Here is a 16,226-nt window from a genome sequence, read left to right as displayed (position 1 = left end):
TTTGGGGCAGGGGGGCAGCTCTGCCTCCGCCAGGGCCCGGACGCGCCGCCCGTGGGGCTCCGCTCTCCCGGCCCCGGCACCAGGGACCCTCCCGGTGCCTCCCGGGCTGTAACGCGGCCGCGCTCTCGGGCGGCGGGAGGAGAGAGAGGGCCAGGTGCCAGGTTAGGGGGTGTGTGCCCACGCGTGTTTTACCCCATTGCCGTTCCCTGTGGCGAGACCGAAATGGGAGCGGCCCGGCTCTCTCCGGGCCCGCAGCGAAAGCCCAGCGCCGTGGCTGCGTGTCGTGTCTCACCTCTCGCCTAGGGAGCGGATGGCGGGGTGTGACCCCAGCGCTGCTGGGCACCCCCCGGCCGCTCCCTCGCACCCCTCATTCCCCCCGCCCGCTGGGATGGGGAGGAGAGCCGGGGAGAAAAGGTAAAACCAGTTGGTTGAGATAAGAACAGTTTAATAATTGAAATGAAATAGTGGCATTAATGAGAAGGGAGATGACAAAAAGGTGTATAAAACCCAAGGAAGTGCAAGTGGCGCAGAATGCAGTTTCTTCGCCACCTGCCCAACAAGGAGCAGCAATCAATCGGCCTTTCTCAGCCAGTAACCTCCAGGAGAGCCTTTGGCCAGGTCGGATCAGCTGTTCTGGCCCCTCCTGGCTCCTTGTGCGCTTCCTCACTGGCAGAGCACGCGAAACAGAAAAGTCCTTGACTTGGGCTGAGCAGTGCTCAGCGAAGCCAACACATCAGTGTGTTATCAACGTTATTCCCCTGCTAAATCCAAAACATAGCACCGTAGCAGCTACTAGGAAGAAAATTAACTCTATCCCGGAGAAAACTGGGACACCGGCCCAGGCCAAGAGCATGCTTCAGTGTGGTTGGGCCAGTCCAGTAGCACTGGAACTAACTCAGAACAGTGATCTGCTCCATTTAAAGGCTGTGTCAGCATTTCCTCAGCAACTCTTTCTGCTTTATGGCCTGTTAAGTGATAGGCATTCACCTCTGGCCTGGAAAGGACTTACAGTATGACATTTCTGCTAAGGCAAGAGGTTTTTGAAATACTAAGTCTATGCATCAGGTTCATTACAGTGGCAAAACAGCCACAGTGCTGTTCTTTTGTTTGCTGTGGAGTTAAGGCTTATCTCTACAAAAGTTAGGCACATCACCACATTACAGTTGCCAATTGTCTGAATAAAATGAAAGAGAAGGTCTCATTTGGGTAACTGGAATTGAAGTTAAGAAACAAGCTTTCTGATGGCTAAATTGAGGTAGCAATACTGTGTTTTTACTTGAATCAGTAGGTGCTTAAACTTGCATGGGTGTCGATGATGTTGCAGAGTGTGTAGTCTGCCTTAGGCATTGTGGCAAGGAACTGGAAAGTGAAACTCAAGACTTTTTATTCCATGCTTTGGTTGCTTTAATTCAAAGCCAATGAATTTGCAAATTTGTAGTGCTGTGCTGCCTTGAGAGCTGTGATCACATAAGATAGTGTTTAGACTATAGCTGTGCACATTATTTCTCTGTAAATGAGAATTAAATTTAAACATGATTTCTCATCACAGTGTGCTCCAAAAGCTGTTTTCCTGTGGAGATACTCTGGTTTGCTTTATTTTGCAGAGTAAGTTTATTTCTGAGGTGTGCAGTGAGTTGCCTTCAAAGAATTCTTGCCATTCAAAGCCTCTGCTACCCAGACCTCCAAAGGGTGCCTTTAATCTTGGTTTACCTGTGTGATTTTCAGAGGAAATGCTGTTCTTACTAACAGGCCTACTGTGGCTTTACTCCAGTCACTCAACAGCTTAGTGTTTCACCCCATTTCAGATGGTGTTGAGCAGACAGGAGGCTGGTGCTGTGTGTGCAGCCAGGATGCTGGTTACAGGAGATAGATTTCAATGTGCATACATTTGTGTTCACATGAACAGCAGATAGGGAAAGCCTTTTCCACTGCACAGGAGACTTTCTCATGGGTTATTTGTGGGACCCTCTGTGTTCCCACTGGAGTTGTTGAACCCATCTGCAATGTGCCCAGCACTGGTGACCCTTGTCGTGGCTCACAAGTGACAATAAGGATTGATTTTACATATTAAGTTGGCTTTAGTGCCATTGGTAACTGCAGAGATAAACCAGTATTTTGTACTGAGTTTTCAATCAGTGGGTCACAGTTTGGGACTCTGTTTTGAATATGAGCACACACATAATATCTGCTGTAGGTGATTTGATGAGTAGCATCTGGTCATCAGGATTCACAGGTGTCACATTATACAGCTTCCTAGATGGTTATCACTCTGCTCTGTCTCTTGCCTGGACTTTACAGCAAGTGGATATTTTTATTGTCCTCTGGCTATTTTGAGATGACCTTTTTCGTGTGGTGATCCTGTATTTGGACTCAAAACTGGTTCTTTGGCTGATAACTACTCAAGATAGCCATGATTCAGTGGGTTTGCACTGCTTTCTAGAATGCAACTCAGAAACATCACCCCCTTCATCACTTGTAATGAAGGAGAAAACTTGTTTCTTTGGGTTGTATGTGCTTTTTTCTGCTTCTGATCTTGTTGGCCCAAATCAAGCCTTCCATATACATAAAGGCAACATGCATCTTCTTTTGTCTAAGTAGAGAAGCCCTCTGTGTTTATTGAAGAGCTCCAGAAACACTAAATACGTTTGAAGGTTTTTCTGAATTCTACTTTGAGCCCTATTTTCAGCATGCTCTCTGGTACTTTCCGTGTTACACTTACTATGTCCATAGATGCTCATTTCCTACTGAATTTAAGTGAAGCCATTGGGGATTTTCTTCCTCATTTGCATGCCTTTTGTCACTAATTTGAAACAACTGGTAGCTATTTCTATATTGATGGAGTTTCAAAGGAAAGTTCAATTCCTTGGTTTTGTATGAAGGAATATGATATATCCTTTGTGAAAGCTTCTTGAAGTTCCCAAGCTCTGCAAGTCTTAGGGTCTCCACTTGCTCATTAGCTTATTGAGCTGGTGATATTTTGCAAAATTGCTGTGAACATGCCTTTGCTGTGTAGGGCCCTGCAATTCACAAGTTTGTTGTTTTCTTTGTACTGTCCTGTGGCATACAGGAGTGATGTTTTGGTTGTCGCTTTCTTACTTCCTGCTCCTTGCCCTGGCTGCTCTTTTCCCTAAGAATGTCTGGTCAAAGTGCCTTCATAAATACTCTGTGAGCATTGGGAGAAAGGGGAATGACTTGGCATTCAGATGCTGATCTTCATGTGTTCATGATTCTTTTAAAATTTCAATTGTTTGCTTTTTTTGCTAAAAAGCAAGGGACAGTGCTTTCAAATGCTTCCAAAAAATTAGCATATCCTGGAAGAAATCGTACAGTTATTCTTCTTTGTACTGTACAGAGTTGTCAGAGTAGGACAGGGAGGGGGAATTGTGATTGTATTGCATTGCTGGCTGTTAATCATTTATAACTACAAGAAGCTTGGAATCACTGAATGCTGTTTCTCTTGTGGCATTGAAAAAGCTGTTTCTGTTCCATGGGACAGCCCTTCCAAGGAATCAATTGCCAGATAAGTTGTTCAGACCTGTGAAGCTCAGTTTGTCACTTGTATCTTTAATGTCCAAAAGCTCAGAAACCTCCTGGGAGATAAACAAAATTCCTGACTGCAGTATAGACTATTGTGGATCTGTCTGTCTGCCATGGATCACTTCGTTACTTCATTGGGATTAAGTCTCTTGGAGTACCCCAAAAATGTATCAGTTTAATTTTCACAGAGAAGTCTAACCTCTATGCTTTCTGCTACATGCATGGTAATAATAATCAGGGCAGACTATTTCCAAGCATCTGTTTTCTTGGAAATGGTGGCAAATTAGTACTAATGCAGAGAGCGAAGGGTCTGTAGTTTCCAGTTACTGATTCAGTATGTGCAGGCTCTCACCTGAGTTTCTGCATATGCCAGGCTTTCATAGTTTGGAAAAAGAGGTTTCATTATTCAGGATCTTCTGGTACTTTGATATCTTGGCTTCAGAGGAAGGTATCAAAGTGCAACTAATTAAACACTCCACAATGTGCTCTAACTGAACTATTGACTTTACTATGGAACTTTTGAGAGAGACTGCAGAAAGATCAAAGATGGAGAAGAAAACATACTTCAAGTAGTACTTAGACTTATAAAATGACAATAACTAAATACTTTTGCTCATTAACTTTTTCTCATAAATTGTTGGACAGTGGCTTCATTTTTTTAGTTGCTCTTCCTGGGGATGTTACATCCTCAAAGAAGAACATATTTGCTATCTATTTAGGAGTTTCTTATGGTGTCCTGGGAAAATGCCATACAAGAGGAACATTGCAAGTGCCTTTGTAACCAGAATAATTCTGGTGCGTGGTTTGCTTGGCATGTATTAATTGCAGTGGAGGGCATGTGGTACAAAACAGCACTTCAAATGTGTGGCCTTTTAGATGATGAAAGATGGATTTCTCTCCATGACACACAGCTGTATTTCATGAGCTGTTGCAAAATAGTGGGCAAGCAGAAATCCACATGGACGCCTAATTTATGGCAAGATGTCACATGTTCTGAATTCCTGGTATGGAGGCTCAAGCTCTTGACTGGCTGGGTTTCCCCCTTTGTATGGCCAAGTATTTGTGTTCTTGTAGAGAAGATTTAGCACTAAGATGAAAGTCTTGTCTTTTGAGAATACTAAACTTAGAGACACTTTGTGTGTGAATCAAGCAGGCAGGAGTGGCACACTCTCTGTAAATAAATAAACAGTCCTGTGACCAGCAGTTTGAAAACTCTAGAAAAAAATCCAAACACCTTGGATAAAACACTTAATTTGGAGTGGGGTTGAAAGGTTTCCTAGGCACTTAGGACAGTACAACCTGTGCTGGTCTCAATTAACCTTTGTAAACCTCCTGAATACCTGCTCACAGTGTGAAACCCACAGCATTTCCCACGGACCTTCACAGGTCCTTGGTGTTACTGTGTACTGAGCTTGGCCACATCTCAAATCTGAAGGGCTGCTTGGGTTTGTGCTGAACTCCAGAACTGCTTCTACAAGGTCAAGCTGCAGTAGTAAGGCTCTTGATTTTGGGGTTTTTTTTTTTTTGGAGTGCTTTTATAGTGATTAACTTAGTGTTTCCTTCCATAATGATTGTCGTTATTTGTGGGTATAAACTGGAATGTTTGTAATCAATCACATAAAATAGTTTAGAAAATTATTAGCAAGGAAGTCTTGTCCCCCAGTGATGGGGTTCTAAGCACTTAAGGATGCAGAAGACAATTAACTAGATTTTAGTGAGCTATGTCCTCTTTGGCTCCTGAGTTTACAAATTAAATGCCTCATTCAGGAAATTGTTGTGGCTGTGATAGCTGTTAACTGGAAAATAAAACATTCATAGTAATTTTTGAGGTATGTTGCATGGGGAAGTCGAAGATAGTTGAGGTGTTGATTCCCCACCCCAGTGACTTTAGTAACATAAGGCAAAAAAATTGCACCAAGTTCTAAGCAACTTTGGGTTGCACCAGCCAAACTCTCATGAGCTGCTGAAAGTCACATGAGATAAACACAGGCCCCTTCTTCCAGCTGGTTAGATACACTGAAAAAAGCTGTGCACTTGTGAATTCAGATGTTAGAAGTAGCAAATTTAAAGTATTGCTGATAAAAGATCAGAAGGGCAAAACTAAGGATGTTTTTGTTCGTTTGTTTGTTTAAACACAGTTGTTTTCTGCAACACCAAAGTGGAATAACAAAGTTTGGGGATATTCTTAGTTCTGAGTGCTTAGAAGAGAGAACATCTCTGCCATCTGCAAGCAGGGATTAATATTAAAGACGCTAAGTCATGGTCTTAGGGCCAGGATTACTGCCCGTCATCTGCGCAGTGAGTGGTGTCTTGTAGCACTGCACAGACAGCTTGCTGCACTCCAGAGCAGGTCACAGGAGTTGAAATATGGCTTTTGGAGAGAGCTGGGATCCCCTCAGTTGCATCTATAGGTGGTTTCCTAGGCAATGGTGCAAAACTGTGAGAAACATCTCTGAATAGCAGGGTTGTGAGTGTGGTAATGTTTTATTTATTTATGTGCTTTTTCAGGTGTTCTACAGACTTTCTGAAGTCCGGACCAGAGCTTATTTGCTCTTGTTACTTGTATTAATTTTAGGCAGAGTCTGCCTAGTTATTCAGCTGTGGGGTTTCACAGTCTGGGGAAGCACTGATCCCCTTTTTGAAAGAAGTAAATGGTGTAAAATTGATGGTTTCATCTAGGGCATGTATGTAGTACACCAAGTGAATGAGAAAAAACCAGGCCTAACTTTAAAAAAGAGAGGACATACCTACCCACTTGGCTTGTGCATGTGTGCAGTGCAAGCACACTGTCTCAGGTTCTGAAAGGTCAAAAGCACAGTCTTAATGGGAAGGGTGGTGATTTTCCTCTGATCAGTGTCCCCGGGGAGGGTCTGAGGTTGGAGCCTGCTGCAGCACCCTGGTCAGCTCCTGACCCCCGGCCCCTCCACCGCTGCCTCTGCCCAACCCCGGGTGTGGGCTGGGCCCTTGCCTTTGGGCAACCAGCTTTGAGAAACTTTATTTTCTGCCTCGTGCTGTTTGCAGGGGCCAGGCACTGGGACTGAGCTTACACCGAGGTGCAGCCGCAGGGAAAAGGCCATGGATTATAGACAGAGTAACCACGCTGGGCGTGGGTGGGGTGACTGGGGGTGTAAGCGCCTGAATTCTGTGCTGTCTTGTAGTGGGGATGCAAGAGAGGGTGTACCTCTGATGGCTTAGAAAAAGTGACAAAAATACTCAGAACAAGGGAAGAAAGTAACATTGTTATGGAAGAGTAGGAAAGAAAAGCAGAAGTTTCTAATTAATGGAAATAGAGGAGAATGGAAGTAAGGAGAAAGAGCTGAGATGAGGAAGTTGGAAAGAGAGGGAGATGGGCAAATAGCATATAGCAGTGGAGAAGAAAGTTTTAAAGCACAGTTACTTAACAGTCCCCAGAATGACTAAGAGCTGATGAACTTGAGGCACCCGGGCAGGCTGGAAGCTGTTTGAGATTGTAAGAAGGTGAGCAGAGTCAGGGAGGTCAGGAGGAAGTTCAGGTCTCTAAAGAGCCAGACACTGAGCTAGAGATTGCTCTCTGCGTTACTGCTGTGCAGATTTCCAGCTCCCTGGAGCTGTGGTGTTTGCAACTTTACAATGACTGAAGTCACCCTTTGTGTTGGCTTTAACTGAGGGAAAATTAGTCCCGACATTGTGCTCTGAGAGTTGGTAACAGTTTGTGCATTGACACCAAAATATGTAGCACCTGTTTTGCATTTGGGTTAGACACGCAGTCTGTTTGGATGACGTCTTCTCTAGCAGTCCTCAGCAAGCACTGAAGAAAGAATTACAGTGTTCTAGTCATACACAAAATTATTTTGAGTAATACTCTGTCCGTGGGACACTCCGTCACTTCACAGTTTGGTTTTGGATTGTTCTTCTCAAGCCTGAGGTTTCAATGTACCATGTATAAAACTGCCAGCAGCCTCTTCTTTGTATAAAGGGACTGTTTTTTCACACATTACATTTTCTATTGTTTCTTCTTAATGTGACATTTAACTTTCCCCTTGTTCCATAGAAGGGTAGTTTGAGATGTAGATGAGGGAATGTGTAAAAGGCTTGGGGATTTCTGGTGAACTCCAGTATTCTGTCAGCTGAAGTATTTCTGGAAACAAATATCCATGAAAAAGTAATGCCTAGAATGGGAAGCTTCTTGAGTACAGCAGGTAATGTCACAACATCCAAGTACAGGCCTTCCTATAAACATTTACTGGCATACATTTGTCTCTTACATCTACAGTTTCACTAGTACACCATTGTTGTCTTTGAGAAGGTAATGCAGATATTATTGGTTCCTAATGTTTTACTCAGAATACTGTTTTCTGACAAAATATCTGATAATCTTTAATTTTTTCTGTTTTCTGATAGTTTTATTTTTCTTTTTGTGATAGGAAGTGGATTTGGAAGAAAGACTTCATGAGTTGGACCTTAGAGGTGATTCAGATATTCCTGATGTTCCTCCACCAACAGACAGCACTCCAGAAATCCTCAAGAAGGCTTTGTCAGGCTTATCTGCCAGGTAAAGTGAAAGAAAGATATCTCAAATTTAACAGCTGGTGGCTAAAAGTCTTACAGATTATGTTGGAGTTTTAAGTCTTACAAATTGTACTGGAATTTTAAGTTTCATATGGTAGATGTGAAAATTTCAAGGATAAATTGTTGCTGGATATTATTGATTTATTTATGCTTTGATAGTCCCTTCAGTAGACTATTTTTTGCATACACCTGTGTTTACCCATTGCATGCTTTTCTAAATGAGCACAATTTATATAAATATCTACTGAGTCTAAGCAGTTGCAATAACATGGCCTAAAGAATTTAAATTACAGAATTATTATTTTTGGAGGTTGTAATAAACTGATATCCTACCTCCAAGATTGAGAGGTGGATTGGTTTATGAATGAAAAGATGTGTAAATTCTCAACATAAGGTTTGCTAGATTCTTGTGACATTTCCACTTCTAAATAATTTACTGTACAGTTAAATACATCACAACTGATATGTCCATACTTTTTAAAGCAATACTTTTTTTTTTCTTGCTGTTTCTTTTCAAACTTAAGTTTCTACCTCCATCTTCCCAGGATCTTGATGGCCATCAAATGTGAGGGGATGTGTATATGTACAGATAGACAGATAGTCGTGTGGATGTGCATATTCATGAAGGCTGTTGGATAAAGTTCCTTGTATAATTTTTATGCAGTCCCTTTACAACACCTGATCAGTCAAATGCTTTAGGGGCAAGCAAGTTGCATTATGGTTTTTTCACCGACGCAACAAAAGAGCATTCATGTGATAGATATAAAAAAAACTACCTACTAAAATGAATATGGGTGTCATATTTATGTTATGCTCAATATAACAAATTAAGCAATATACAGTGTATATTTCAGAAGCAACTTCGGTCTTGCAAGAGTCAGAGAAGGATCTCTAATCCAGACTATAATTAAAACCTTCCAAATCCTTGTAATAAAACTGGTCTCCAGCAGATATCTCCAATAGCACTGTGAAATGAATTTTTGCTTTGCTCTTTTTCTAATCTGTTGTCCATTTCTGTTATGTCCATGAGCTATAAGCAGATGTAATGCTTCAGGTTTTAAAAAGCCTGTTTCTAAACTGCAGCAGCTGTGAGCAGAATGTGATATTCTCTGTTACCATCGCACTGCAAGGACTGTCTGTTTCAGAGTTCTGTCATTGTGTTAAATGTGGAAGTCTTGGGTCTCCAAATCAGACTTGTTCCAAAGGGCATGGTGATACCTCAAAGCCTGCAACTAAGAGGTGCAGCTGACATCTTTCCTGTTTCATGGCTTGAAATTCTTTGAGTGTTTGCACCAAAGTGTAGAAAGGGTGCTTTGACTGAAAAATCAAATTCTTGGTGCTTTATGAATGCTGAAGTTGAAATTACCTGCCAGTTCAGTAGCCAGCAATCCCAGCAGAGTCATTGTTCATCATGTGCAACGTGGGTGGATTGCACTGTAACTTTCAGAAATGTGGATACTCCTTGTATTTGACCTTTGAAAGTAATGGTGTCTATAACTTCCTAGCAGAGAGTTAGGATACAAGAAACTTGCCAGGTGGCCTCCTAAATTCTGGGGCTTCTTGTCTTACCGAAGTTGTCTTTCCAGTGCTGTGCTTGCCAACACCCCCAAGGTAACATGTGGTATTTTAACATTACTCATAAAGGAAGCTGAATTCTTCTGGAGGAGGCTTGCTCACTATGGATATGCCACCAGGGCCAAGCTGCTACTGTGTATCCCACATCATAGAGCATTATAAAACATGTTGTGATAAAGCCTCTTCTGCCTCTATTCTGATACTTAAGGCAAATCCAATTAGTAGCTATAGCGCCATTAACCTGTCAATGAGTCACATTCTAGAAAATCAAATTATTCAAGTTTACATTGGAACTGGAGTCTGATTCAAAACTAACACTGAACCAGGTGTATCTCCTGGTGAAGCAGTGAAACACAAGACTGATGCAAAGCAAAGCATTAGGAAGAATGTCTTCAGGCTATAGTAGGGGGCTTTGTGTTTAGCAGTAGCTTGTGATTAGTTGCTTCAGCGGACTTTTAGAGGAAACGGCCTCAAATTGTGCCAAAGGACATTTAGGTTGGATGTTACAAAAATTTAATTTAGGAAAGAGGTTTGGAGTTAGGAGAGGTTTAATTTAGGAAAAAGGTCAAGCATTGGAACAAGCTGCCTGGGGATCTGGTGCAATCACCATCCCTGGAGGTATTTAAAAGATGTGTAGATGTGGCATTCAGGGACATGATTTAGTGGTGGACTTGGCAGTGCTAGGCTAACAGTTGGACTCGATGATCTTAAATGTTTTTCCGGCTCAAATGATTCTATGACTGTGTAGTAACATAAATTTTTATTCTGTTTTCCTTAGGTAGCCACTAGCAGCTGCCCAGATCTACAAGGTCAAAGAGTACAGCTAGCTTGACCCATCAACCCAAACTGCCACATATTCTCCTGTCCTGGTTCCAGTGCTCACAAGAGCATAGGGCTGCTTCCAATAGATAACCCTCTACCTGGCAAAAGAGCTGCTTTGTTGTAGAAAGGAGGTTTTGTTCTGAGGTTCTGTTCTGTGTCTGTTACTCCTCAAAGAGTCATTTGCTTTTTGACTGGCAGCCTTTCTTTCATACGCCAGCCTTTGCATGGCTGGGCCCTCATCAGTCTTGCAGCTGATGTGATGATTTTTGAGGGTCCTGATGTGTTTTCACAGCAGCTTCAATGTGGAGTTGTACCAATTCATTGCAAATGACATTTGGCAGGGTTGAGGCAGCACGCAGGAACAAGAAAGGTGTCCAGCTTTAATTTCTGTTACTGTGCATCCTGTTCAGTAGGATAGTTGTTTGATCCTGTGTTTCTTGCTATGCATTGATTAACACAAAAACTTCTGCTTTTCCCACTGTTTCTAATACAGTTTAATCTCTAGTTAGCAGAGGAAGTGGAATTCATTTTCATTTATAACTGCTTGCTGCTTTTTTTTTTTTTTTTAATAGGTGGAAAAATTGGTGGATTCGTGGAATTCTCTCCCTAGCTATGATTTCTGGATTTTTTCTGATTATATATCTGGGATCATTTATGCTGATGCTTCTGGTAAGTTTATTTAAATGCATTCTTCTGTGCAAGAGTTATTTGATCTCTTCATCCATCGTGCCTGAGCTGAAAGGAAACTGCATGAACAATTCAGAGCAATTGTCTTTTATTTCTGTAAATGTAAATACTTCTGAAAAACACTTGAGGGATTAAAAACTGGACCTTACAGATTAGGGACTTCTTGGATGCTGTAATTTTTTTTCTTTAGGAATTAGAGTAGCTCCAAGTTGAATTACTGTTGCCTTGCTTAACTACTACCATCCATTTCATTAACTAGTTTGTATCACCTACTGTTGCATGTTGAAGTTTGTTTGAAAAAGCAAACAAATAAAAATCAGACCAAAACTAATTCAGGGGAAACTCCAGATCAGCGAACAACAGAAAAAATCTAAAATCAAAAAATTAAGAGTCAGGTGCAATTTTGAGGCTAAGGAAAGCAGGCAGCCCTGGCCTCCTGTCTGCAACTGGCATGAAAGGCTTTCCTCAGCCATGCTTGTTTAATTCCATATTTCTCTATGAGGCTTCATTGTGGCCTTGCATTTATCTGTAAGTTGGAGCGAGATCCCTTTCTGAGGTACAGACAAAGTGCATTTTTAGGTCATGAAGTGAAATACTGATAAGGATAACAATAAAGAAAAAGTTATAATAATCCTCATACATGCTATATAGCAGGTCAGATGTTACTGCTTCTGTGCACCATTTTAATTGCTGGTATTTTTATGGAATGATGGTTTAACTATCTTTCCCAGTCTTAGAAAGGTACAGACAGGAATTTAGCTTTTAATATGCTGAAATTGATTTTTCTAGGTAACTGCTTAGATTTTTGACTCTAAGTTTGTTCAGGTATCAAAATTTTTAAACTTTTTTCTTGCCTCCTATGAGGCAATTTTAGGATTGTATTCCTAAATACAATTACTAAAGGTTGGAAAATACCTTTAAAATAATTGAGTTGAACTGTTAACCCAGCATTGCCAAGTCCACCACCAAAACGTGTCTCCAAGTCCCCCATCTACACATCCTTTAAATATCTGCAGGGATGGCGACTCAACCACTGCCCTGGGCAGCATCTTGCCAGGCTTGACAGCCCTTTGGGTGAAGAAATTTTTGTTGATATCCAATCTAAACCTCCGCTCCCATCTAAACTGAGGCCATTTTCTTGTTACCTAGGAGAAGAGACCAAGCCCTGTCTCCCAGCTCAGGGGACAGGGTAACCAGCTCAACAGCTGGTCTTACCACTAAAGAGGCCAAGAACTTCAGCTTGTCCCTTGCTCTTTGTCACTGTGTTTCCTCCTGCAGCCAACAAAGGATGGAGCTTCTCCTTAGCCCTACTTTTGCTTCTGATGTCTTTATAGAGGTAGTTTTTATTGTCTTTTATGGCAGTAGGCAGATTAAGTTCTCATTGGGCTTTGGCCCTTCTACTTTTCTTCCTGCATAACCTCATAACATCCTTGCAGCCATTCTGAGTCACCTGCCCCTTCTTCCAAAGGTCATAAAATCCAGTGTCTTGAGGGACTGGAATGCTGCTTCACCAGCATTATGGTCTGCGTTACAGTTTCTACACCTGAATTAGTCTGGTTAATATTTCCTGTTTTCAGATGAATGACATAACAAACTACTAATTCATTGTCTCATTCATGGAGGATTTTCTTTTTAGTGTGTGAAGAAGCAGCAAAAAAGGCCCTTTTAAAGCGCAGGTTGCTGTAAAAAGATTTTTTTCCCCCCACAATCTATCCTTTAATAGTCAGTTACATTTGAGAATTATAATTACGAACAAAAAGGAACTAATTAATTTGCAGGGTGATTTTGTGTATTCATGGTATACTGTGAGATTGCAATCATGGGCAAGCAGTTAAGACATGAACCAAAAAGTAATCACAGTTAGTAGAGAATTGTAATAGAGCTCCTCTTTTGTGCCATAAAGCAAAAAGTCTGTCTTCTATTATAATGAGCTGGTAATTTAGTTGATATTTGAGACTACATAAAAAGGACAATGGAAGGAAAACCCAGTGTTGTTCATTAATTATTTAATTTGACTGGAATAAAATAGCTTGTATTTAAATAACAGTTGGTTTTAACATGACAACTGTTATTTAAATAACAAATCTCAATACTGGGACTGAAAATGCCCGGAGACTTGTTAGGAGGATTAATCCAGTGAGGTTTGGAGGACAAGACCTGAGCCTGCTCTACAGAGCTGGAATGTATGCTCTGCATTTGCTGCCTCCTTGGGTAACAGGCTCCCGTAGCTCAGACCCTGGTGCCCTGTTCCACCGTAAAGTGCAATCCTGTAATGTTGCTCTTGCCTGTAGCATTTCAGTTTTGTAAGGTTGGCCAGGCAGAAGAAAGAGCACAAGACAGGGGAGCTTCACCATGGACTCGCTGGGGCGGTGCAAGGCTTTGAGTCCGCACTCAGGCATTGAGCAAGGTGGAACGCGCTGAGGAGCGCCAGCGGTGAGGCCTGCTCGGAGCCCTGCGTGCTGGCACGTGCGGCATCACCCGGGCACCGAGTTTGGCAATTCCTTATGTCTGGTGATCTACTCGGAGTCTGAGGATTGGTCAGGCGTGGCAGAGTCCTTTGAGGCCCAAAGGCATGACAGGACACACTGCCCAGCAATGCGGGCAAGCAGTGAGGTCAGCAAAACAAATGAAGGCCTGGGAGGGTGTGGCATTCAGACCTGGGTTAGCTGAGCTTTGCCTCTAATCATAAAGGCTAATTACCCTTAATGAGATGCTTGCAAGTGAAAGACCAAGGTGTCCTGAGTTGCACAGCTAGTTTTTTCCATTGGGCAGAGAAAATATTTCTAGAATTAAATGTAAAGATAAAACTTAGCCAAAAGAAATAGGAGAGTTTTCTTTACAGGAAACACTTCTGACCTGCTGCTATCAAACTGCTTTAATGCAGAAAGGTCAGGAGCCTTCTCTTGTTTTGCAAGTATATTCTTGAAGCTAGCCCAATGTGAGGGTTTTTTTTTCCTTCATGTACAGTGGTTTGGAGATTTTTTTAAAGCTTTAAATGGAGCTTAGTTTTTCCTTGGATTTAATTTGAAGCTGTTTACTGACTGGAATTTGACTTCAGAATAATTTCTTCCTTAATGCAGGCTGCAGTGCTCCTTACTGCCTGTAAGAAACAACTACAGCATATTTACAAAGTTTTTATTTCTCTTATTTTAGGTCTTAAGCATTCAAGTGAAGTGTTATCATGAAATCATTACTATCGGTTACAGAGTCTACCACTCGTATGATTTACCGTGGTTTAGATCCCTCAGCTGGTGAGTAGCAAGCCAGAACATCAATGAGCCAGGATGTGATACTTAAATCATCTTCTTCCTCACCTGTTGTGGTGGAATGACAGCTTTGTGGGTCATGTGCAGACATAAAACTTGACGTCTGTGTCTAATACAGAATTTTGTAGCTGTGTTCCCCCTGTGAACTTGGACAAATCAGTTGGCATTTTATTACTTATTTTTTTTAACTTGTTATAAATAAATCCTTGTTTGTTTGTTTTGTTTTTAAGAATTTAATTTAATATATATTATCTTATTAAAATAACTGTTAGATGTTGCATATTGCAGGTACTTTTTGCTCTGTGTGAACTACTTCTTCTATGGAGAGACTGTAGCTGATTACTTTGCTACGTTTGTGCAAAGAAGAGAGCAGCTGCAATTCCTCATTCGTTACCACAGATTTATATCTTTTGCCCTCTATTTAACAGGTAAGTGCAGGAAATCACAAAAATGAAAGAACTTTGTGCTGCTTTTGCTCATTTAATTTTAAAATATTAATTATTCCCCACATTAATTAAAATATTAATTATTCCCCATCATTATCCACTTCCAGTTTCTTTTTCCTCTTAATGCTTGAGGAAATGAGGTGTTTGCAGTTATATTTTTTCCTGTGAAAAGATGAGTACAAATTTTGCATTCACTGAAAAGAAGAAAGCCTAAACAAGGGGATGATCTTGAGACAGTTGAGATAATAGTGCTCAAAATAGGTTGGCAAGCATTAATTTTGATTGCAGAAGACCTGATGCTATTTTGGCAGGCTGTAGAGATGACTTCTGTGTGTAATTGCTGTCCTGGGTTGATTCTTTACTGTGCGAGTGTTCTCCTAGGTCTCCAGTAATAGGATTTACTAATATATTTTTAAACTGATTAGTCAAAATGCCTGAGTCTTAATTTTGTCTGCAACATATTCAGATACTTTCCTCATGGAAAAATTTCCTCTCTGTCAAAAACCTTTTAAAAAGCCTTTTTTCTAGGAAGAAGAGACAGAAGTTGGTATTTTTTTGGGGTATTGCTTTGTGAACACATAAATACATTTTTTCAGCAATGCAGTTTAGCATAAAATTAAATCAGCTGAAGACTCAGATTGGTTTAAGGGACAGGGGCTTGTTATGCTACAAGTATTTCTAAAGTGTACTGAGAAATCTGATCTTTGTGATGATCTATCAGTTTTTCTAATTTTTTTTTCTTAAATCAAATAAAATTCTGCTCAGTGCTTAGATCACAAACTTGAAACCAGCTTTGCAGGACTTGACCTTTTTCAGCTGGCCTTGGCTTGGGGAAACTAACTTAAATAATGCCTTGTGAGCTGGTGAGGGGAGACATGAGACAAGCCGAGCATGAGCAAAGGGAGGAGGCAGGGCATAGCAGAACCCCCTGGTGTTGGGATTGTGGGGTCACTTGGGGCAGTCCCCGGGGTTCAGGGTCTTTTGAGGGCCTGTGGTCCCCTGTTGGTGCAGGAGGTTACCATAGGAGAGGAGGAGCACTCAATTAGCCACCCAGAAAATTCTCTTTGGTCAGCTGAATTCTCCAACACCTGTGCTTCACACCTGCATCGCCTGCAGTCATATGCCTGTTTGGGGGAAAGGCGCAAGCTGGTCTTTTCCTTTCATTTACTTTTGTTAAGTATTCAAAACTAGTTTGTTGACCTGGCTTTTGAGTGGTTTTTAAAAGTGATGATCTCCTTTGCTAAAAATTGATGTCCACAATAGGACCTGGTATGTGCCTAGAGGGTTGTTCTTTACTGATGGTTTACTATGGATGTTCTTTACTGATGTTAGCTAAATCTGTGTC

The 16,226-nt window shown here is 41.4% G+C and overlaps 1 protein-coding gene across 1 annotated transcript in view; it reads left to right on the top strand.

Annotated features, from left to right (window-relative positions):
• The window catches only part of CDS1 (CDP-diacylglycerol synthase 1), a 29,162-nt gene that overhangs the window by 222 nt on the left and 12,714 nt on the right, over positions 1 to 16,226 (top strand). The window contains exons 2-5 of the mRNA XM_058803163.1: positions 7,941 to 8,068; positions 11,055 to 11,151; positions 14,323 to 14,420; positions 14,724 to 14,863. Of these exons, the coding sequence (XP_058659146.1) occupies positions 7,941 to 8,068; positions 11,055 to 11,151; positions 14,323 to 14,420; positions 14,724 to 14,863 (463 nt within the window). The remainder of the gene's footprint in view (positions 1 to 7,940; positions 8,069 to 11,054; positions 11,152 to 14,322; positions 14,421 to 14,723; positions 14,864 to 16,226) is intronic.

Source organism: Ammospiza caudacuta, chromosome 4, assembly GCF_027887145.1.
Source record: "Ammospiza caudacuta isolate bAmmCau1 chromosome 4, bAmmCau1.pri, whole genome shotgun sequence".
NCBI lineage: Eukaryota > Metazoa > Chordata > Aves > Passeriformes > Passerellidae > Ammospiza > Ammospiza caudacuta.
This window is presented reverse-complemented; position numbering and strand designations above follow the sequence as displayed.